Genomic DNA, 23,345 nt, shown 5'->3' with positions numbered 1-23,345 from the left:
TCTGACAGGCAGTATGCTGTCCTCTGTGGAAAGAGTTTTAGAAAATTCCCACTCAAGCTCTCGACACTGTCATATGCAACAGGCATCTCTCCACCCAACTGCTGGGTCAGCTTCTCTCCTTGGGGGCTCTCCCTCTGCACCAGAATTAGGAATCCACTGGCTGTTAGGACGGGCAGGTCACACTGGCCAGGACCCTGGCTCTATGGCACCAAGGAACTTAGGATCAGAATTTTCAAAGTTAGGAAAAGGGCATGCAGAAAATGACAGAAGACCCTGAAAGTACAGCCTGTGACAAGAGCATCACCCACAGACCAGGGTGAGACGCCACCTTCTCCAGATCAACAGCAAGGGCTGGAAGAGCCGCTGAGCAGTGTGGGGAATTTATGTGATTTGAACCAGGTATTTCTGATGCTTCTTCAAACACTTTTACACCCCTTGAGAACAGAGCTCTTCCTTAAGAAACACAGGGGCATTAGCTCCCCCATAAGCCTGTTTCTACAATCGTGAAAGAGTGGGGATTTAGATTTACTAACCAGACACAACCAGCCCCAAACTTTATCCATCTGAGATGAGAAATCTAGGAAGGATGCTTCGGTCTGACAAAGCCCAGATTCTTAAGGAGAAAGAGCGATCAGCCTGGTAGACGGATTTAGAAACCCATACCTACTTCGAAAGAAGAGAACAGGGAATAAACATTAGGACTATTTTATTCCTTCTGCCAATATCACTTCCACCCTTGCAAAGGGAAGTTAGTGGGGGCCTGAAGCTTGCAAATGTTGTTTGTGCTTCTTGCCATGCTAAAAAAGAGAGTAAATTAGAGTATTTAAGGGGGAAAAAATCCCATTTTATAATCCAGTGGATTTACGTGTTCCTCCTAGATTGTAACTTTTAGAAAGGATGAGTATGTCTGAACCCTCTGGGATACCACAGTAGCCCGTGAGAAAATGAGAACAGGACTGCAATTACAGTGGGCCAGATACGGGGGGAGTGGGATGAGAACTGGCAGAGTCAGGCCCTTCCTAGAGGCAAGAGGGCAGTGGCCCCACCCCCAAGCAAATGCAAGAGCCAGGGAGGGTCTTTTCCTGCCTGCCTCCAAACTAAAGCAAGAGGAGGCAGAAGAAAGGGAGCCAAACAGAATGCAGAACTCACGCTCTCTAAAAATAGGCAGCTCATGGCCAGAGTCAGTGTCAGCATCTTCCCAGGAGTGGAAGGCAGGACAAGGGGCCTGAGCCTTCCACTGCGAAAGCAACCAAGAAGCCTTCAAGCCTGGCTGGCATGAGGGTCCTCAAGCCCCATGAAAGAGAGGGAGGGGCCACAGCTTACATCCCAGGGTCTGCTGCCCAAAGCCTGAAAGGCGGTCTAAGCAACAGGGCTTGCATACAGCGTGGAAATGTCAGGGGCATGTGGTGTGCTGTTTTTCGGGAAAAGGTGAGAAGTGCCTAAGAGTTTGCAACCCAGAGATAAAAGGCTCTCAAGACCAGGCAGGCTCCCTGATGCTGGCCTCCCAGGAACCTGGCCTGGTGTGAAAGGACACCATTGGGCACACGTCCTCGAGGCAGGCAGCCTTCCTTCACTCCTGATAGGAAGATAGGGAAAATTATTAGGGGTAATAGGAGCTCATTTCAATAATAATGAGCTCATGGACATGCCAGGTTTTGATCTTTTCTGATGCATGGATTCCTGGCAGGAACTATGGTCCTATGTAGGTAGTTGAAAGAACTGAAAATAGACTAAAAAAAAACAAACTTCTAAACAACAATAAAAAAGAAACCACCCCAATCACAAACCCAAAACAGCAATGAAAAAAAAAAAGCCTTAAACATTGCTCCCCCCAGAATAAAAAAAGCGGAGGGGCGGAATTTGGACTGACATAAAACCCTTTTTTCCCTTCTTTTAAATATTGTTTTTAACAGTTTCAAAAGTAATGAATTGTATGCGGCTTAAAAATAGGTCTGGGGTAGTGGTTATCATTCAGCGTAAGGGACTGTCAATACTTTTTGAGCTGTCAGAAATTCATTTAATGATTTTCAGCAATTCAAAAAAATATATCTGACAACTTGATTCAGTTCCTAGTGAATTAGGGAGGAAGAAGAATAAAAGAAATATATCAATCTAAAATATGAACCTAGAATCTAGCATCCTGAATCCTGCTCTATGCTTAAAGGAACAACAGGAGATTGAGGTTCAAATAGATTCCCTTCCATTTTCCCCCTTCATTCCCTTCTCTTCCCTCCCTTTTTCCCTTTCCTCTCTCCCTTCCTTCCTCCCTTCTTTCTTCCCTCCCTCCCTCCCTCCCTCCCTTCCTTCCTTCCTTCCTCCCTCCCTCCCTGCCTCCTTGCCTTTCTCCCACAGGTAAAATAAAATTACAGAAATCCATTTGTAAATTACAGACGGAAAGGTAGCATGGTCATTTGTTTCTAGTGAGCATATTTAAGGATGGTTTCAAAGGGAAGAATACATTGAGCTTCCCTTAAGAGAAAGGCTTTCAAATATGAGTATCTGGGTGCCAAGAGAATGACTTTGATTCCCCCTGCCCACCCCAACATTCATTTGATCAAACCTAGTCCTTAAATTTATGGTTATGTTCTAAAGTCTGGAATTCCTCTGGGGTGCCCATATGCTTTAAGGAGATAAAGAAGTATCAATTTGCTACAGGATCAGACGAGCATCAATCCAAGACGCATAGGGTCACATCACTACTGTTCAGGAACTTCACAATGTACACGTCTTGTTAGAACAACACACGGGCAGGTGAACAGACAGACAGACAGACAGAAGGCAAGCGCAGAAGGCCAGAGTCACAGTCACTGCCATTTGGTTTGTCTACAAATGAGTCACAAACACCCAGAAACCATCTCCTTCTTTGAAGAGAGGGTCGCTTTACTTCTATACTGTGGTTAGTGTGATATGATTTTAGTATCCTCTAAGTCGATAAAAGAAAACTTTAAGAAAGCAGATTTGGCTTAGCAAAGCAGTAAGGAATTGTCTTTGGGCATTTTTTGCATAAATTGAAAATACTGAAGAATTTGCAAGTTACCATGTCTCTTTTAGTTTTTGTTTTGTAAGTTGTTTTCCGCCCCCTTCAAGTTATAGATGGAAAAGAGGAGTAGTTCACGTGGTGAGACACTACCCTCTTTTCCATGCCTTCTGTATAGGCATTTTGGAACATTATAATGCAAATTGGAACACAAAAGGATGAGTTCTAAAACTCAATAAAATTGGCTTTTATGATTGTCTACATTGCAGGTACAGCATTGAGGGTTTTTCCTAATATTTCATTCAAAATTTGCTCATGAATAAATCTACCCATTTTTTTTTTTAATGCACAATTCAGTACTGATGTTTTGGGAAATGAAGTATAGGAAGAGGATTCTAAAACTTACCACACAAGTCTGGCCTCTTGATACATCCAGAATTTGCTGTGCTACTTGCGAGTCCGTTAAAGGCTGCTAAGCCATCAGAGCTGTAGGCCCTGAGGACCGACAGCATGTTCATCGGCTTGTCCAGGCCCTGGGGACCCCGCTCCGGCTTCGGCAGGCCCACCGAGGGGTCCTGGGCTTGGAGAAGACCCTGGCTGTGCCACTGCTTCTCCGGCGCTTGGGGTAAAGGTGAGACCAGTCCCTGGACGGGCTGGGGGGCGCCCGTGGGCTGCAGGCTGTCCCCGCCATCACTGCTGCTGTCTTTGCTGAGGGCAGACAGTGGCTTGGTCATCATTTCCGGTTCGGTTTCAACATCCTCTTCATCGTTGTTCTCTCCCTTGGAGGAGTCCATGTCCTCTGAGGAGGCGATGTCAGAGAGGTCATCAGTCGTGTTCTTACTCGTGGTTTCGGGGATCAGGATGGGGGCATCCTCTTCAGAGTGGGCCTTTCCATCGGGCTCCTTGTTGGGGCAGGAACTGGAGGACCCCGAGCCAACCATGCCTGGGTAAACACCAAACTGCTTGTAGAAGTCTGATGGGAAGTTACAAAATGCAGGGTCCACGTGGCTGGTCCATGTGCCACTCTTCTGCTCCCCCAGAGTCTCCTTGATCTGACCTTGGGCCATCTTCTCAGAGTCTAGAGAGCCAATCATATTGGAGAGGCCCAAGTCTTTGTTTGATTGTACCGAGGGCAGCAGGGCCATCTTACTTGCCTCCCGGGCCTGGTCTTTGCAGTTGACTGCGACCCCGATGGCATTATCTTTGCGTTTCGCTTTGCCCAGGTGGTTGGCCTGCAGATGAAGGGCCATGAGCTCCATGGAGGACGTCGTGAATGCACAGAACAAGCAGCCATGCCACGCAATGCTGTCCTGCACGGTCACCGAGGAGCCCGGGAGGGAGGCCGCATCTGGCCTCACCGACAAGTCCAGGGGCTCGTACTGAGATTTTTCAGACTTCCTCTGGGAGGACTTGCTGGGCTTCTCCTCGCCACCATCCACTCCGTGGACTTTCATGGAAGTGGGGTCAGCCAGGGCTTTGTCCTTCACGTCCTTCTCCTTCTTCAAGGAGCTGAGGACAAAGCTGTCCATGAATGCTTGCAAGGACCCTTGGAAATTTACACCGTTGCTCACGATGCTTTGATAGGCTCTTCCGATCTCAGAGAAATGGGTGCTTTTGGAAGGAAGGTCAGCGCCTTTCAGAGCATCTGAGGGGACCTCCGAAGACATGCTGGTGGCCTGCCCTGAGTGATCTCCGGACGAGAACACCCCTGATGTCCACTGCTGAGATGCAGGGCCACCTCTGAAGTCGATGCCAGGGAGACCCTTGAAGGCCCCCCTCAAGATGTCTGGCCTGATGAACAGAGAAGCTTTGCTTGACATCTCGTCCTTGTGGTCTTGATTTGGGGGCTGCCCGGACAGCGGCCCAGCTCCGTTCTGACGCTCCCGATGGTGTCGCTCTAAGTGGTATTTTAAGGACGCTGACTGAGTGCCGGCATAGTCACAGTGTGGACACTTGTAAGGTTTCTCACCTGCAAAATTTTGATATAAGAAAAAAAAAAGAAGCGTTTATCTCATTTTGGTGTGCCGAATGAGGCTGGAAGGATCAACATTTGTTCTTTGAAACAAAGCAGCTCAAACTAATAATTAGAGAACAACTGTTTTTTAATAGAAGAATAATTCGTACTCTTAAGCTTTTTTAATGATTTTGTACCATTTGGGACTATTCAGGAATGACATACTATCTACACACAATTAGCTATCTTTTTCTTTATCTAACATGTGAAAAGGGCTGTAGATGTAAAAGCTATGATTATGAAAATTAAGCATAATAATTTCAGCCACGGTGATCATTAAAAGTAGAAGTTTAGAAAGAGAAAGTATGTAACAAATGGGTGGTTGCAATATTTTGTGTATACAATAGCTCTGAAATTTGTTTAAATTATACACATGGAAACCATTTTTAAACCTAAAAATTTTATGGCACTGTTACGCAAGACTGAAATGAATGATTTAAGTCTTGCTCCGCAGTAAATCATGGATATAATTAGCAAATGGCATACTGCACAAGTAATTTATCATTATTTGGAGGGCACCATTCCAGACGGGCTCAGATATCTGCAGACCTACTGCACTGTTTCTAAATAAAGAACTATAAATACAGATTCTATAAAATATTAATACCATTACAGTGCATTATGGTTGCAGCATGTAAAGACATATAGTTAAGATAAAAAGCAGTCAATAAAACTTAAAAGAAAATGAGTAATAAAAAGGCACAAAATATATTTAGTTTCTGTATTTGAAATTAACATTATCTACTGGTCTTTGTAGTGCCTTAAATTTGTACTAATGGCAAACCTAACGCTCCGGTAGTAAAATGTGTAATTTACCTATAATAAGCGCTTTCTAGAGAATAAAAATAGCTTTAAAGAGTGTTTTAAAACATATAAGATAATTTTCTTGAATTAAATATTTATTTAAATTCAACACCTCCAACTTCTATTGTTCTTTCCACGATGGAAAAAGATAGCAGAACAGACAACTTACATTTGCTGGCACTGTGAGATAGAGAAGGGGAAGAAGGTGAACGATTGCAGATTTAAATATCTTCCAAGAATTTGTTAGTAATCCCGGGGTCTTTTCTAGACTTTGCAATCAAATGGCTCTCTAGAAGGAATGGGGACTGACAGTTCCTGCTCACTCATTCATAATGGCACCCTGTCAATATCCACAGTTATTTCTCCCAGGAACCTCAACTATTCACCTCCCCTTCCTCTGTTCTATTGTAAAATAGACTGATCTGAAAAATAATGGCAAGTCATCAGTGAATGGCATCTTCTGAAGACATTTCACTGTGTCTAGTCTCAGCATATGCCATAAATACCAGTCCTCCAGGCACAGGGCATTTGGGGACATGGACTCTGTGAACAAGAAGACCACCAGTCTGGTTCTGAGCAGGAGAAGCCACGTCATCTCCAGATCGCATGCCAGACCCAAGGAGATGCCCTGCCTGTCTTATCAGCATGAGGGTGCCAGATGCTACAAGCAGCTGAGATCTCTCCCGGACACCTTTTCAGAGCTGGCCCTTAGGTCTAGGAAGGGAACCCAACAAGGAATCTGTTTCTCTAAACATAAAGATCACAGTCATCTCTAGCTAGACCAATGACATGGATCTAGGAGGAAGGCTGGATCCCCTTTGGGGTAGAGGTACAAAAAATTTCAGGCACTATTTTTCCACCTATTGGAGTCAGTCCCAGGTTAGGCTCAGACTCACTGAGCTACTATTTGCACAGCTCACTGAAGGCCAGGCTGGGATGGGGCATTTCTAGGTAGCAGGATATCATGGCTGATTCAGCTAACCTGGAGTCCAGCAGCCAGGTGTGACAGAGGCAGTCCCTGAAACTTAGAAGGGTTGCGATGGGGTCCACAGCAGGCGAGCCTGCCTAGATACTCAGGATCCTGGCCCACAGGTGAGAGCAAACCCTGTGGGAGGGCCCAGCGATGAAAGTCTGCAGAGGTGAGGTCCGCAGGTGCCGAGTGGGACTCAGGCTGCATTTTAGAAATGCACCTGGAAATGATTATGTGCATCTGGCAGGCAAAGGGACCGTAAAGAAAGCATGGGCATTCATTAGTAGGAAATAAAGAGGGGGAACGTGGACTTTCCTCTCCAGGCCTGGGGATGTAGAGCGCTGCCTTTCTGGGTGTGGACTGTGGGGATGCACAGAAGATGTGCGTGTGTATTTCCAACGGATGTGCGTGTGTATTTCCAACGGATACATGTTTGAAATGCACACAGGAGCAATAGTACTCAAACTGTCTTGTGCATTAGAACCACCAGGGGAGTTTGGTAAGACACCAATTCTGGCCCTAAGGCACAGCAGTTCTGATTCCCTGGGTCTGGGGAAGGGGCAGAAGTTGGGCTTTTAAGCGTCCCTGATGATTCTCACACAGGCAAGGTAAAGACAACCCCTTGAAAAACCAACCTGGAATTGCCTTGGGGACTTGACAAAGTGCAGATACCTGGTCCCACCTCCCCACATTCTGAGTTAATTGGCCAAAGATGCAAACTTGGTTTCAGGCTCTTTCGGGACTTTCCCAGGTGGCCCTCTGTGGATCCTGAGTGGAGAAACATTTTAGGCAGCCTTCCTGGGAAGTGCCTTTGAAGTGGGAACCACGAGTGGTTTAGCAGGGAAGATGGTCTAGACCTCAGGCGGTATTTGAGAGTCTGGACTAGGGACTGCACCTATGCTTCTCTGAACTCCACTGCACACAGAATCCCAGTCTTGGGACTTCCTCTTCCTCAACCTGTAATAACACACGTTGAAGCACATGTTCTGTGGGGTCTCGTCCCAATCCTAAGCTCATGTTAGGAGCTAAACTAAGTCTCTCTAATAGAGCCAGAGATACTTGTGCACATACGTGTCACCTACTCACTCAGAAACCTTCAGATTGATTCACACACATTTTTTGATGGAATGAACCAACGAATGAGTGAATAAGCACCTGCAACCTCCTTTCTTGGCCCTGGAAATGGAGTAAAAAAAACAAGAGGCAGGCCCTGCTCTCATGGCTTTTGGAGGAGACATATCATATAGTAGGCTAGCAGAGTTCACACACACACACTCACTCTCACACTCACACACAGCATGCGGGAGTGCAGGAGGATGGCATCTCTTCACTCCACCCACTGTTCTTTAGAGTTCAAAATAGACCTTGGCCCTCACTGCTCCAGAGACTAAAGGCCACAGCTGAGAAACAAGAAAGGCTAATTCTTAGCATTGGAGTCCCACAGGCCCAGGCCTGGTGAATTAGGGGCTGCTTCATGAGATTTCAAGGGTTTTCTGACTGCACGTGCTATGCAACGTTCTAGAAAGCTCTCCACCCATGCTTCCTCTGCCTTCTGCCCTGGGATGAAGGGCTACACTGCTCTTTCTGTCCATTTCTCTTTATAGTTCCACCTCCTGCCGGGTCAGTAAAGGGCTTGGTTGGGGTGGCTTCTTCCGACCACCCCAATTCCTCAGATAAGTGCTCCAGGTGGATGCCGTTCCAAGGGATAAACCCTTCTCCTGTGAATTTACGCTCACAAAGAAACAAGGTCAATTTTAATTTCCTCGTAATTGCTAAATGATTGGAAGAACCAGCCCTGCCCTCTGTCCTGAAGCCCTCGCTCCCCTTTCTGGGCTTCCTATCCAATGAGGGGCACAGGGAAATGCTTTGGAGAGGAAAGTGAGCCAGGCACAACCAGGGGCTGAGCTGGGAACCTCCTTAGAACCTCATCAGCCCCAGGGCCTTGTGCTCCACTGGAAACATCCCAGCTGTTTCCCAGGCATTATTTCCCCAAAGGACTCATTTCAGAGTGCTCAGGAGGCAAACTTCTCACAACATTGGCCTAGTCGGGGTGGGGTGGTGACCGCAAGGAAGGCCTATCAGCACATTTCACAGGCTCTGGGGTGCAATCCACGTCTGCTCTTCCATTTGGCCAGCACAGACAGATGCTGAGTCTACCTGAGCGGAGGAGAACCACTTCCCAGCCAAAGCCTCCACATCTGGTTGTGCTTTTCTGCCCAAGTACTCTGGGCTGACTCTAGCAAATCCCAGGCCTCTGGGCACGACCAGATGCAATGCAAAGGGGCCGGGCACTGGGCTTGCCCAGCCCTGCCCAACCAAGGCTGGACTCTGCCTGAGACTCAGGCCTGCATTGCCTGGGCAGCCCCATGGTCTAGGCAGCCCCAGATCATGCCAGCAGCTCTAACTGAATGATTGGCTACTTAGGCCATAAATGAGTCCCATTTACTGAGGGGACCACTCCGGCTGCCCCAGGTTTCCAGGGGGTCATGAGTCCTCTGGTAACCCCCATGATGTTTGGGGATCATTGCTTAGTGTTTATCTGTCATATGTGCCACACACTGGCATGCAGGCAGAGCCAGGCAGATCAGATGAGTATGCAAAACAGCTGTTCTCTCCTTTAGCACAGTGTCACTCAACTCTAACCAACTGTGGGCACCAGAACCTTTGATTTTCCAAGAAAAGTCTCGGCCAGCCATGGTGATTTATACCTATAACCCCAGCACTTTAGGAGGCCAGGCAGGAAGATTGCTTCAACCCAACAGTTGAAGACCAGCCTGGGCAATACAGGGAGACCTCGTCTTTACAAAAAACTTAAAAATTAAGCAGGTGTGGTGGCACACAACTGTGGTCTCAGCTACTTAGGAGGCTGAGGCAAGAGGATCACTTGAGTCCAGGAGTTGGAGGCTGTAATGAGCTGTGATTGCATCACTGCACTCCAGCCTGGGTGAGTGTGATACCCTATCTCTAAAAAGAAGAATAGAAAAAAAAAAGTATCACATCTATGAGATTTCTATGTTCAATATCTTAATGTTTAAATATGGGTACCGATTTCAAAACTTTTCAAACACTGAGAGGGTTACAGTGCTCTATTTTACAGGTGGGGTCTGAAGCAGGCAATTGTGCAATGTGCAGAACGGGACCTCTGCCCACTGAAGAAAGCAGCTAAGGACACTGGTAGCCTTCTGTGGGGAAACCTCTCACTATATTTTAAAGGAGTGAGATGTGGGCCCAAACAATGCATTTCTAGAAAGAAGAAGAGTTTTGCTAGAAATGTCATAATGAAATTTAAAAGCTTCCGTTCATCATTCCAATGGATTAATGAAATTACTGGAACCATTGTACAGTAAGCCAGCGTCCCACTGACACACGGCATAAGATATATATTTAGCTTTTGAGTATCATCGATAACCTCTCTCAAGTCATCAGTTTTTAGAAATATATGACCAGGTGGTTTAATTAGTTCACTGTACCTATTTTTACATGGCCATATCTTTTATGATTCTGAGACTCTACTTTGCTCTTGATACATCAAAGGAACCCTCACTGTTCCAGGGAGTTATTCTAGAGCTGTTTAGAGCAAGCTCCCACCAGCACCTCTCCAAAAATAACAGGTAGATTCATATTACTCTCTTTGGAAACCCTTTTAAGATGTGATTCATGCTTCTAATTTTTTTTTTTTTTTTGGTTTTTGGTTTTTTTGCTAAATCTCCAAAAGTGTTTCACTTGTAAGTTGTGCAACCGAATATTTTCCTGAATTTGCATCCTCAATTTGTTATTTATTTAGTCCTTCTCCATGTCTTTACTTAGTTAATGCCAGGAGAGAGAAATATGGCGGTGTGTCTGCAGCAGAGCTTCAGTACATTAATATAAATTGTACACAAATTCCCCCAAAGCATCTATATGTTGTAAACCTGAAGACTTTTCACACAGCTGCTTATTGCTAAACAGTGCCTTGTCCAGAAGGGGACAATCTGTGTCTCTAATTGCTGTCACTGAAGCCCAGATTCATTATGTGACTTTCCCATTAAAATGTGAGCATTAATTTGTATAATGAAATATCACCCACTGCAGTGTTCATTAGCCATGCCCTACTGTATACAGCACATTGTTAGCTACCTAGAAACTGTAGTTAATTTCACTAATGGATATTTCCCTACTTAGTGTTTGGTAGGAAATTTATACTGTAACATTACCTCTTCAACTTTTAAGGAAATTTAAATTCAATCAATTATTTTCAACAAAAGTTTAGGATGTCATTAAGGCAGGAAAAGCAAGGATCGGGAACTGAGGAGGAATACACTGAGCTTTTAGTTCATCTTGGAAATAGAAAAACAATGGAATTTTAATTCAAAGCAAAAAATAAAAGACTTAGCTCCTTTTGCAGATCTTTTTTTAAATTTTTTCATCAGTACTCAGGGAAACAACACACGCTCTCCTTTTGGAAAAGGAAATGAGAAGAACACCCATTTTAACTGATTCATTTTTGAAAATGTATTCAAGGTGCTTTTATATTTACTCAGTGTGTGAAAACAGCCTGGTTACCTTACATAGAAGCATCAAAGGTAAGAGAGAGAGACACCAGGCATAAGGCACCTGGATGGGGCTGGCTGGAAGTTTTATTTCCACCCATGTTTATGTACCAGCCACTGCTTGGGAAGCACTTTGAAGATAAAAGGTGGTTTCCTCCATAGCATGAGGTTTATCAGCTCCACGACACTGAAAGTGATTCCACCTCCGTTTCCACCCTGGGAGGTCAGAGCAGTTCCCCATGCCACAGCGGCCATGCCTCACTACTCCCCTAACATCACTGGGCTAATGGGGAAACTGAGGCACATGGGGCCAAGGAAGCCTGGCCTTGGGCCGGTCTGAGGGAGGGGTCAAAGGAGGAGCTGGGATGCACAGTACTTCCCTTTTGAATTCCCTGGAGGCTGCGCCAACAGCACTTGTGAGTACAAGTCACTTCTTTCCTTCCTTTTGGGTCTGGTGTGGATACACACTGTCAAAGAAATGTTGTATTAATTCCCTAAAACAAGCCAGAAATTCACTCAGAAAAGTAAAAAGTCACAATACAGTGCAGCGGTGGAAAGAATGAGATTCTGAATTAGGTAGATCTGATTATAATCTTTAATCCAGTGCTGGGCAACTCTGGGGAGAGGTAAACTTCACGTGTCTGTTTCTGAGGCTCCGTGCCCTCCCCTGCATGCAACGGGGCAGGGGATGGAGCCTTGGTGACTGAGGGGCTTTAGGAACGAAGGAGCCAGTCAACGGGCAGTGCCTAGCACAGTGCCTGCACAAAGGCGTGGACAGAACGTGGGAACTCCCATCACTATTATGCTGTTACTCCATCTCCATGGGCTGAGTTCCATGTTCAGCCAGTTGCTGTCATGCTTTGTAGACACGACCTCAGTCACAAGGCAAGATAATACCCAGGCCTCCCTCCCTATACCCGACTTGGGTGTGCAGCCCTTTGGGGGCTGCAGGGGAGAACTCCCTCCCTTCCACAATCCTCTTTGATCCTATAGAAAAGGGACAAGAATACAGGTGACAGCCCAGCCAGCATCCAGGGGCTGTGTCATGGAGACGGCACCCAGGAGTTGGGCGGTGCTGGGCGTACCCTTCAGCCCGAGGCTGAGCCCCTCCTGACCACAGCTGAGACCCCCTGAAAAACCACCACTGACTTCCCTGTGCGGATCCATTCCCATAAAGAGGTTCCTGACTCAGGGCTGGAACATGCGGCACATCAAAACCAGATTAATAAACCACTCGTATAACACGAGAGGGGGAAAAACTAATGAGATTTATTTTTAATTAATCCCTGAACTTTCATGCCTCCAGGTTTTCACGAGTGACGTTGCTTATTACATTTCTCTACAATGGTCATTCCTTGAGACAACAGCCCCATCCTGAAAAACCCACACCTGTGGGAGCCACCCGAGGGAACCCAGCCAGGAATCCCACGCATGAGGTGTCACCCATGGGGGGCCACACCTCCCCCAGCCTTTCAGAGACCTGTCAGCCTCTGCCTGCCTCCTGTACACACCAAACAGATATAGCGGACCCTCCAGAGTACCCCCAGCACCTGGCTTCCCAAGGTAGGGAGCAAGGAGGGGACATGGAGGGAAAGAACAGCATGTGCATATGGAGACCAATCCTGAAATGATTTGCCATCCTGTCAGGAGACTGGGGACATGCGCCCTGCCTGTTGCCTGTTACAACTACATGTTTGCTGATGCATCTCTGTGAAGGTTAATTCTTGTGTGTCAACGTGATTGGGCCCCAGGGTGCCCAGATATTTGGTTAAGTATTCTTCTGGGTGCACCTGTGAGGGTATTTCTGGATGAGATGAACATTTGAATGGGTGGGCTGAGTAAAGCAGGTGGCCCTCCCCAATGTGGATGTGCCTTATCCGATCCATTGAAGGCATGAATAGAGCAAAAGGCTGGGCGGGGGGAGATGTGCTCATTCTGCCTAGCTGTCTTTCAGCTGGGACACTGGTCTCCTGCATTCGGGCTCAGATTCAGACTGGAACTTACACTATCAGCTCTCCTGGGTCACCAACTACAGATTTAGGATCTTAGGACTTCTCAGCTTCCATAATCTCTTGAGCCAATGTCTTATAAATCTCGTGTGGAGGGGGGGGTGGGGTGTAGCATATCTCCTTCTTTTCTTTGTTTTTTCTTTTCTTTTCTTTCATTTTATAGAGATGAGGTCTCACTATGTGGCCCATGATGGTCTCGAACTCCTGGACTCAAACAATCCTCCCACCTCAGCCTCCCAAAGTTCTGGGATTACAGATATGAGCCACTGTGCCCTGCCATATATACATTTCATATTGGTTCTGTTTGTCTAGAGAACCCTGACTGATGCAATCTCCTTTCTGAGCCTATAATAACGGGCTTTGAATTCGAATCACAGACACTATACTGTAGAAGAAAAATTGCCGTGTCCAGTGATTGGACCCTAGTCCACGCAGGGTAATGTTTCCAAGAGGAGAGAATTTCAGCCCTCTCTGGGTCAAGCAGCCATCAACGTCTGCCCTGCCTGGAGCCAGAGCGAGGCAGCCTCAGGATCTGAGGGCGCTGAGAACTGACAAAATCCCGCAGAAGCCTCCCCTCGGTCCCCTGTGGACCTGGCTGAAGCTTAGGGTGCACCAGAAACATCTTCACGACCCATAGGCTCTTCTGGGCTCCCAGATGTTCAGAGCAACCTGATGCATCTAGTCAGCGCCCCTCCAATAAACAGGTATTAGGAGAAGAGAAACAGTAATTGAGTTAATGCGGTGGGGAGAAACGGAGAGAGGTTTTATCCATTGATGTTATGTGATCCAGACTTCTAATAAAGATAAAGTAGGACAGAAAAATATAGAGAAGGTGCCACCTCCTATCTCAACCAATTAAAGATATATTTATTACACGTTGGATTTTTAAATGTGCACATATGGGTCCATTGTTTAAAAACTTCAAAAAGATGGCATTTTGGAGTACATGTATTTTTGTTTCATAGACTGCTGTCCTCTGGCTGTGTCATTTAGAAATACAAAAACTGTATGGTATTTGGAGGAAGGAGAGAGACCAGGTCCAAAGAAGAAGGCAGTCAGGGCCTCTCACCAGCTTGGGTCCCACATGAAATCACTTATTATTAAATAAGTTGATTTTGATTTTTAATTAGTGTGTAATCTACACTTTTACATTGTCATAATAGATGTTTATTTGGGTGATTTATAACATCTAACACTTTCTGTTCTATTCAAATGCACAAGTGTAAGCATTTTCCAACTTCTTTGTTCTTAGATAAAAGGGAAATTGATCTTTATCTGGTTACCATTCTGCCTTTTACGCACGGCAATGCTGCTTCCGAGAGGTGGTGGAGGTGGTGTGATGTTTTCATGGCTTCTTTCATTTTCTCTCTGAGTCTAGGAAGTTTCCAGAATGCCTCTGTCCATGGCCCTATCTTGTCTCTCTCGATGTCGTCAAAGATTAGCTCAGAAATACTAGTCTTTCTCCAGCTTGGAAATGCAAAGAGCTGTAACCATTTGCTTTCTCCCAGATTCTCCAGAACTTCTGTCAGCTTTGGTCCTATGTTGCCTGGAAATATTCTGTAGAGTGTCTACTCTTACCCCTGGGGAAGCTGACTGGGGTTGGGGCAACAGGGTTAGCAAAGCCCATCGTTGAGAGGCGCTGCCTTTCTTTACTGACCCTCACTCCCAGCAAGGCCGACCTCACCCTTGGCCAGCCACAACCTGGCTGGGAAACATAGTCCAGGGTTCTGGGTCGACATGAAATACACAAGGCAAGACGTGCCTAGCCTGGTTTCCATATTCCTGCAAGCAGCTCAAGTGTGGGTACCCCATGGGTCACCTCCTGTATCCTGACAGTCTGCATGTCCCCACCCCATCCAACCACCACCACAACCCTGGCTCCAATCTAGGGAGGAAAATGGACATTGGCATCATCTGAGAAAACCAGATGTCTGAGCTGACTGCCTTCGCACCTGGTCACGTTCATGAATTGACGCAGGAATGCATGGCTCAGCAAGCACTTCTGAGTGCCGACACGGGCCAGGCTCTGTTCTGGGCTGGAGATCCAGTTGGACAAACAGACATAGTCTTTGCTCTCAAGGAGTTCACATTCTAGTGTGTGGAGAGAAACAATGAAATACAAATGCTTGGTGTGTCAGATGCCGTGAGCGCTATAGAGAGAAATGACACAGGGAAGGAAAGGGGTCTAGAAGGTCCTGGTGGGGTCCGGAGTGCACTGCCACGTGGGTGGACCTCCATGGAGAATGGGGCATCAGAGCCAGACCCTGAAGGGGAAGCAGCAAGCCATGCAGGTGTCTGGCAAAGAAGTTCAAAGGGCAAAGACCCTGAGATGGGAATGCAGGGCTCCCTCCCTGAACCTCCAGGGAGGAGTATCTTCCACTCTGTCCATGCCCAAGAAACCAGCGCTCTGAGTCTGACTGCCAGGCTGTGGTTCCATTGTTCCCTGAGGCAGGGGCAACTTTCCTTGCAGCCCTGGACCCCTCCGTGCCACCTTGCACGACGCAGGGAAGATAGGAGGAGTCATTCACTTACTCAAGCATTTGTTCTGTCGTTCAGCCTTTCAGATAAATTCATCTGCCCCTACTGGGTGTAAGGTGCCCTTGCAGACCCTGGGGTTATGAAATGATAGCAATTCAAAAGATGGACAGTACTGCCACCCTCGAAAATCTTAGACTCTGTTCGGTGGGAGACAAACGATTGACCCCAGCGAGGTCATTTCCGAAACTCTTTAAGTTTATGAAGAAGATAAAGCAGGGGATTAGTGGGCTGTTTTAGGTGGGGTAGTCAGAGGCAGCCTCTATGAATAGATCCTGGTGAAGCTAAGTGCCCAGGGACCACTTGGAGGAAGATTCCAGGTGGAGGGAGCGTCGGGAACCACAGGTTCTGCAGCTGGAATGGGCATTCTGTGTTGGAGAAACAGGGAGAAGGCAGGTGGCATTTCAGAGTGATGCTGAGGATGAAGAAGGGGGCCAGATGGGGCCAGGGGCAAGGCATGGGCAGTTCTCATGAGGCCTTTTGGGAGAGTGGTGGGACTGGAAGGTCGTTCAAAAGACACCTCTTTGGCCCGAGATGACTCTAAGGGAGGCATGGCCCCAGATGAGCAGGGCCGGTGACGCAGCCCAAGGTTGCCTGTGCCATCTGTTCTCTGGCTTCCGTGGGTGTCAGGGAGATTTGTAGGGACCAGGTGAGGCTCCAGGTGAGGGGCTTCTCATCTCCCCTCTTGTGATGCCCACGCAGCCCCTGTACACTCAATATTCCTGCACAACCCGGAGCCTTATTGATTCCTTGGGAAATAAACCACAATTATTTTTGAAAATAGATGGCATATTTGTCTAGCCTCTGAAGCCGCTCATACTCCAATAGATAAAGTGTCAGGAAGAAAATCAAAGAAAATGGAGGTGTCCATATCTCCGATAGATTTTTTTTTTTGTATCGGCAATGTGCAAGCAACAAGCAGAAAAGCTAAAAAGGACAATGACGGAGGGGTGAAGAGAATTCCGTTTTGCCATCCAGTCCTCGGCCAGTATGATGCCAAAACATGATAAACGACCAGAGGGGTGCAGCGGCCACCAGCCCCCCTTTGCCTCAGAGCATCTCAATTTGTCCTTTGAGGAGACTCAGGGAAGAGTCACTTTTCTTCCACACCACGTGGAGTGATGGGGACTGACTTAGCCGCCCCATCCCAGGTCTGGGCAGGTAACGCAGGCTGGGCTAAAGCCTCTTCTACCTGGATGCCTGGGGAAGTGGCTTCATTCCCTTCCACACTCAGGAAGGTTGGAGCTGAGACCCCATCACTGACACCTGGAAGACTCCTGGTTCCTACTGGGATGTGGGGAGGGATTCCTTCAATATAGCAGAAGGAAACCACTGGCAAAATGCCCTAGAGGCTCAGACACAGCCCCGTTATCCCAGGCAGGGACCATCTGAGTCTATATTTAAGAGTCCCTGAGTCATTTGTGAGGTGGATGTTAGTTAAGTGACGAATCAGGAAACTAGGGCCACTTCTGACCCACACAGTGGTGGCTAGACAGGCCCAGAGAGAACCTTCCAAAGTTAGTGACCCACACAGCTGTGGACCTGGGCCAGGAAGGAGGCGGGACGGGGGCCGCCTCCTCCTCCTCTGAGCTGTGCCCCTGGATGCACTCAGACTTCTCACCTGTGTGTATCCTCAGGTGCACCTTAAGGTGATGGGATGTCCGGAAGGTTTTCCCACAGTACGGGCAGTCCTTCATGGCCGAGCCCAGGCTTCTGTCTCGAAGCAGTGCCGGTTGCTGGACGCCAGCAGATCTCCCAGCCTCCTCGCCAATGTCTGCAGCGAAGGAGAAACGTTCTCACATCACTTCAGCACATGTCAGGAGTTGTTCGCACCAAAACTGCTAACACCACACAAAGTTAAACATGTCAATACTACACCTGTCTATTTCATTCTTTAAATCTGACAGAATGCTGACAATTCACGTATTTTCTTGTTATTCTCTTAAATTATTTCATCTTTCCTATCATCGTTTTAAGCAGCATATGGTACCTTTATATTGAACTGAATTAAACAAGAAAAGAAACAGCTGTGTCAGCAGCTGGTTTGATTTCTTCTTTTGCTTAGTTCCTATTAAATATTTTTTTTCAAAAGTTTAAAAGTGTTGGTGTTTGTTGAATCTGATTAATTTATAATATGAACTCACTGCAGAGTTCACTATAGGACTGAAATCATATTTGCACTATAGCAAGCAACAAATTAAAAAAATCGTGTGTCAGCTGAGTCTCTAAGACATGCAGACAGACAGCTATTTTGGGACAGGAAAGAAAATTATCCAAAACTGATCATTTCTTCCTTGTAGAGCCTTGTATCCATCACTGGCTGGTGTAATCTCATGAAAGGGAGAAGAAAAAGTATGGAAATGCGATTCCACAATTAGCCTGTGATAAACATATAGTGACATATTCAAAGTCATATGCAGAGACTCAGCTGCAAAACTCCCATAAACTTACAGCACTGCAGACACATCTTTTTGCAGTGACTTGAGAACTTCCTCTGTCAAGTATCAATACAAATTCTCCTTCCTGCTCTTATTTGTTATGTAACCCAAACCATTAGAAAATGGAATAAAATTTACATGTGGCTGCCTTCTGCAAAGAAATCGTGGGACATAATAGTAAATAAAACTGGGAAAATGTCTCGTGGTTGGAGGATATGTTACTGCAACCCCCCAGGCCCGACGTCACACTGCCAAAGAGGTGACATCCAGGGACTCAAGGGGGAGAAGTGAGAGAAACTTCTCTGGGCTCACTTTTCTTCCCGAGTCATGGGTCTACCTGTAGAGCAGGAGTCTGAAGGCCTGGTACATAATCCAAGCTCATGAGGGTAGCAGGGTCCTCACCATAGCTTCCAGCCCACCTCTAGGCCTCACAGTAAATCCCACTTGGAGAACAAGGGAACCTTCTGGGATGATAAGATCTCCAAGTTCGGCAGAGATCATAATAAATAAGATCTGTGCTTTCCAAGCAATGGAAAATGCAAAGTGCTTTTATTGCTGAATGTCTGTTCCTGGTGTTCTCTGCTAACAGCCAAAAGGGGCAGACTTGTCGATTATGAGAAAGGTGAAGGCCAACACATTTGTTTTTGTTTTTAAGACACAGTCTTGCTCTGTCACCAGGCTGGAGTGCAATGGCACGATCTTAGCTTGTTGCAATCTCAGCCTCCTGGGTTCAAGCAATTCCCCTGCCTTAGCCTCCAGAGTAGCTGGGATGACAGGTATATACCACCATGCCCAACTAATTTTTTGTATTTTAGTAGAGATGGAGTTTCACCATGTTGGCCAGGATGATCTTGATCTCCTAACCTCGTGAACCACCCACCTCGGCTTCCCAAAGTGCTGGGATTACAGGTGTGAGCCACCGCGCCCAGTCTTTTTTTTTTTTTTTTTTTTTTGAGACAGGATCTCATTTTGTCACCCAAGCCAGAGTGCAGTGGCACAATCATAGCTGGTTGCAATCTCAAACTCCTGGGCAAACGCGATCCTCCTGCCTCAGCCTCCCAAGTAGCTGGGACTACAGGTGCAGTCCACCATGTCTCGATAATTTTTTATTTTTTTGTACAGACAGGGTCTTGCTTTGTTGCCCAGACTGGTCTTGAACTCCTGGCCGCAAGCAATCTTTCTGCCTCAGCCTCCAAAAATGCTAGGATTATAGGCATGAGCCACTACACCGGACCCAATACATTTAATTCTTATTTGAGTATCTGCACCAAGCAACTGTGTAAACTCTTGGCTTGGTGCATTCCCTCTGCAACTGGACCGTGTACAACCATATAATCACCCCGGCAAAGTTATTCATATTTGACATCTCACTTTAATCCTATTTTCCCCAAATCTTCTAACCATCATTGGAGAGCTGCTCACAGGGTATAATTACCTAGCTGTCTTGTCTTATAATTTCACAGAAGCAAGAAGTTTAGGCTCATCCATATCTGAAGTCAGAATCACTCCACCAGGTTCTAGATTGTGTTGTCCAAATGAATGTGGAAAGGGCCTCAAAGATGGCTTATTGATCAGGGCAAATGGGCACAAGAGAGTGTTGCAAAGTCACAATCAGACAAGTGACCTACATATGGTCACAGAGGCTCCATGTCCTGCACATTGAGTCTACCAGGAGCTGCTGCCAGAGGGAATGATGGGCAGATGTCATTTCCAGCCAACCACGCCCTAGCTTTCGACAGTGGGAAGACCATCTCCTTCTACCCCTCTCCCACCCCCACCCATCCCAAACCCGAGCACACTGCATTTGCCCTCCCGGCCTCCATCAGCTTTTCTTTTGCTGGGATCATGAAGGTCAGCTTCAAACAGTGATGAGCCTGATTAAAATTCTGCCCAAGTGCTCCTGGTAACATAGTCAAGATGCTCAATTTAAGTTAGGAGGCCAATCGCTGTTGGTTTGAATTATAAGCAGGACTTAGGTGTCCTGGATGTTGGCTTCAGGATGGAGGTAGGCAGGAGTAAGTTTCAGAAGTGTAATTCCTGGGCCAGGCACGGTGGCTCACATCTATAATCCCAGCACTTTGGGAGGCTGAGGCAGGTGGATCATTTGAGGTCAGGAGTTCAAGACCAGCCTGGCCAACATGGTAAAACCCTGTACCTACTAAAAATACAAGAATTAGCTGGGTGGTAGTGGTGCATGCCTGTAATCTCAGTCACTCTGGAGGCTGAAGCAGAATCGCTCGAGCCTGGGAGACAGACGTTGTGGTGAGCTGAGATTAAGCCAAGGCATTCCAGCCTGGGCAACAGAGTGAGACTCTGTCTCAAAAAAATAAAATAAAAGGAATGTAATTCCTGCAGGGCCTCCTATGGCGTGATCTGGACCTTCCCATAAAGGCTCTTCCACTGGAGCCCACCAGACAGCAATAGCAAGGAGCCACTGTGGAATGAAGCTGCAGGAGAATGTTCTCATGGTCTCACTTATAAGGGGGAACAAAGCACTGGGTACCCACAGACACAGAGATGAGGACAGTAGACACTGGGGGCTGGGCGTGGTGGCTCACACCTATAATCCCAGCACTTTGGGAGGCAGAGGTGGGCAGATCACTTGAAGTCAGGAGTTCAAGACCAGCCTGGGCAACATGATGAAACTCCATCTTGACTAAAAATACAAAAATTATTCAGGTGTGGTGGTGCACACCTGTAGTCCCAGCTACTCAGGAGGCTGAGGCAGGAGAATTGCTTGAACCTTGGGAGGTCGAGGCTGCAGTGAGCCAAGATCACTGGGCCATTGCACTCCAGCCTAGGCGTCACAGCAAAACCCTATCTCAAAAAACATATACGGACACTGGGGATTCCAAAAGCGGGGGAAGCAGGGAGGGGAGTAAGGTTGAAAAATTACCTATCAACCACTAGGCTCACTACTTGGACAGCAAGATCATTAGAAGCCCAGACCCCAGCATCTGTAATATACTCATATCACGCACCTGCACGTGTGCCCCCTGAATCTTAAAACAAAAATTACAAAAAAGAAGATGCTGCAGGAAGGATGAGGGAGGACATACTTCTCCCGGAGCTTTTGGGAAGGACTTGCCCAGAACACTGCTGATAAAAATAGCGGTACAGCCACCCTGCACGGTGGAACATTTTGCAGAATGTAAGGATGAGCACTGCCTCACTATACATCACTCTAAGTGATGACCTGTATCTGTTTTCCTTTTATCTTTCTATCTTGGATATGTGTGGCCCAATAAAAAGAATAAATTTGTAAGATAAACAGCTTTCTTTGCAGATTTAAGAGTCTAATTTTCGCTTTACACAGAAAAGCGTTTTTTGGTTGTTGTTTTTTTTTTGGAGGGCCAGAAGGCCTATGGCGTTTATGGTTAGACTAATTCTACTGGAAAAACACACTGAACTAGGATGAAGGGCGATTGTGGGTGGTCCCAGGAAGTGTCCAGAGAGGCTGAAAGCGAAGCGCAGTGAAGGGTGGGGGAGCGAGTGCTGGCAGGTCGCCCGCAGGGCGCTGCGCCTGAGTCCCAGTGGGACTGTGCCTGGACGGGTGCTGGTGAGGACCTATGTGCTAAACTTGGCCCAGTCGCAGCAAGAACCCAAGAGTGTCATTGAGAGGGAAAGGTGCGGCTGCTCTCAGATTCCTTCTCTACCCTGAGTTATAAAAGCACTGGCATGTGCCCCTCTGCAAACTGCAGAACGGAGTCCCATCACTTCGCTCGGCACCCCATACAGTCAGGTGGGGAAAGCAGTCATTGGTTTCTGTTGCAGACAGACCAGCCCTTCCGAGGCCACTCCAGGAGACAGGCAGTAGAAAGATAGAAGTATTGGCCAGGTGTGATGGCTCACACCTGTAGTCCCAGCACTTTGGGAGGCCGAGGCCAGGGGAACACCTTAGGTCAGGAGTTCGAGACCAGCCTGACGAACAGGGTAAAACCCCGTTTCTACTAAAAATACAAAAATTAGCCAGGAGTGATGGTTATGAGCTTCACAATAACGCCAGCTATCTTTGAGATTTATTTATTTTAATTTTCTTTTCCTCTAATTTGTGCTATAGACTGAAGTTGGACACATGGACAGAGGTCAGCCTCAACTCCACCACCTGTTCCTTCCTGCTCAACTGTGAAAAGACAGACCCCTGCCAGCTCCTAGAGACTGAGGTATCCCTAGAGTGGGGACCCCTGGCTGCAGGCAGGGAAGCCCTCTCTTGCCTAACACACCCTCAGCCTGGGTATCCTCTGGGCTCTCACAGGATGGAGAAACAGCTCCTGTGACCTCTGTTTCTTTTTCTGACCCCACTGAACCATATGGGATTATTTTTTCAGAAGAGGTTGCCTTGCATGGGTGCAACAAATAATATTCCAGATAGACACGGGCCATATTTGCAGCCCTCCTAGACTGTAGCCAAGAGCAAATGTGTTGGAATAGGTGTCAAAAGCTCTGCCAGCTCTCTCCTATGCCAGTGCCTACAGGCCGAAAGCGACTTGCTAAACAAAAGGGAGGTAGATCCAAGTCATTTCAAGGTGTGTTTCAGGAATACATTACCAGGAACAAGGAGACAGCAGGCAACAGACCTTAATCTTGCCTTCTCACGGTCAGCAATGTCGTCTCCCCGCCCATTTGCTTGTTCTTATCCTCTGAGTCTACAGCAAGGGTGGCCTCGATCAAGGTGATATGAAGGTACACGCCTTCCCCAAGTATTCAGAGGAGGCGGTACAGGCAGAAGGAGTTGGGGGATTAAAATGTCTAGGGGTCATTTTAGAATCCTCATCATCCACTGGACCATAAAGTGACAAAGAAACAGATGCCCAGAAAGACAAAGGATTTCTCAAAAGTTAGAGCCCTGATATTTAGAAAACACTGTCACCAGCTATCTGAAACCACCCCTGCGGTTGGCTATCTTGTTGTACACAAACGTGATTTGAATGTATGGGTGCCTCATCGCACACTTAACCTTATTTATCATATGTTTGGGATATTAAAACTTTGTTTATAAAATGATTTTGTACTTGAAGGGTAGATTTTCTCCTAGATTATGTCTAAACACTGAACTTTTTTTTTTTTTG

The 23,345-nt window shown here is 46.9% G+C and overlaps 1 protein-coding gene across 42 annotated transcripts in view; it reads right to left on the bottom strand.

Annotated features, from left to right (window-relative positions):
- Positions 1-23,345, bottom strand: part of ZNF536 (zinc finger protein 536) — a 492,436-nt gene that overhangs the window by 158,964 nt on the left and 310,127 nt on the right. For all 42 annotated transcript variants that reach the window (XM_054249961.2, XM_078359566.1, XM_054249967.2 and 39 more), the window contains 2 exons: positions 17,460-17,612; positions 3,384-4,946 (listed from right to left, as the gene is read on the bottom strand). In XM_054249961.2, coding sequence (XP_054105936.1) covers positions 3,384-4,946; positions 17,460-17,612 — 1,716 coding nt within the window. The remainder of the gene's footprint in view (positions 1-3,383; positions 4,947-17,459; positions 17,613-23,345) is intronic.

The sequence above is a fragment of the Callithrix jacchus genome, chromosome 22, assembly GCF_049354715.1.
Source record: "Callithrix jacchus isolate 240 chromosome 22, calJac240_pri, whole genome shotgun sequence".
Classification (NCBI taxonomy): domain Eukaryota; kingdom Metazoa; phylum Chordata; class Mammalia; order Primates; family Cebidae; genus Callithrix; species Callithrix jacchus.
Note: the sequence above shows the minus strand (reverse complement) of the source record. Positions and strands in the feature narration are given on the sequence as shown.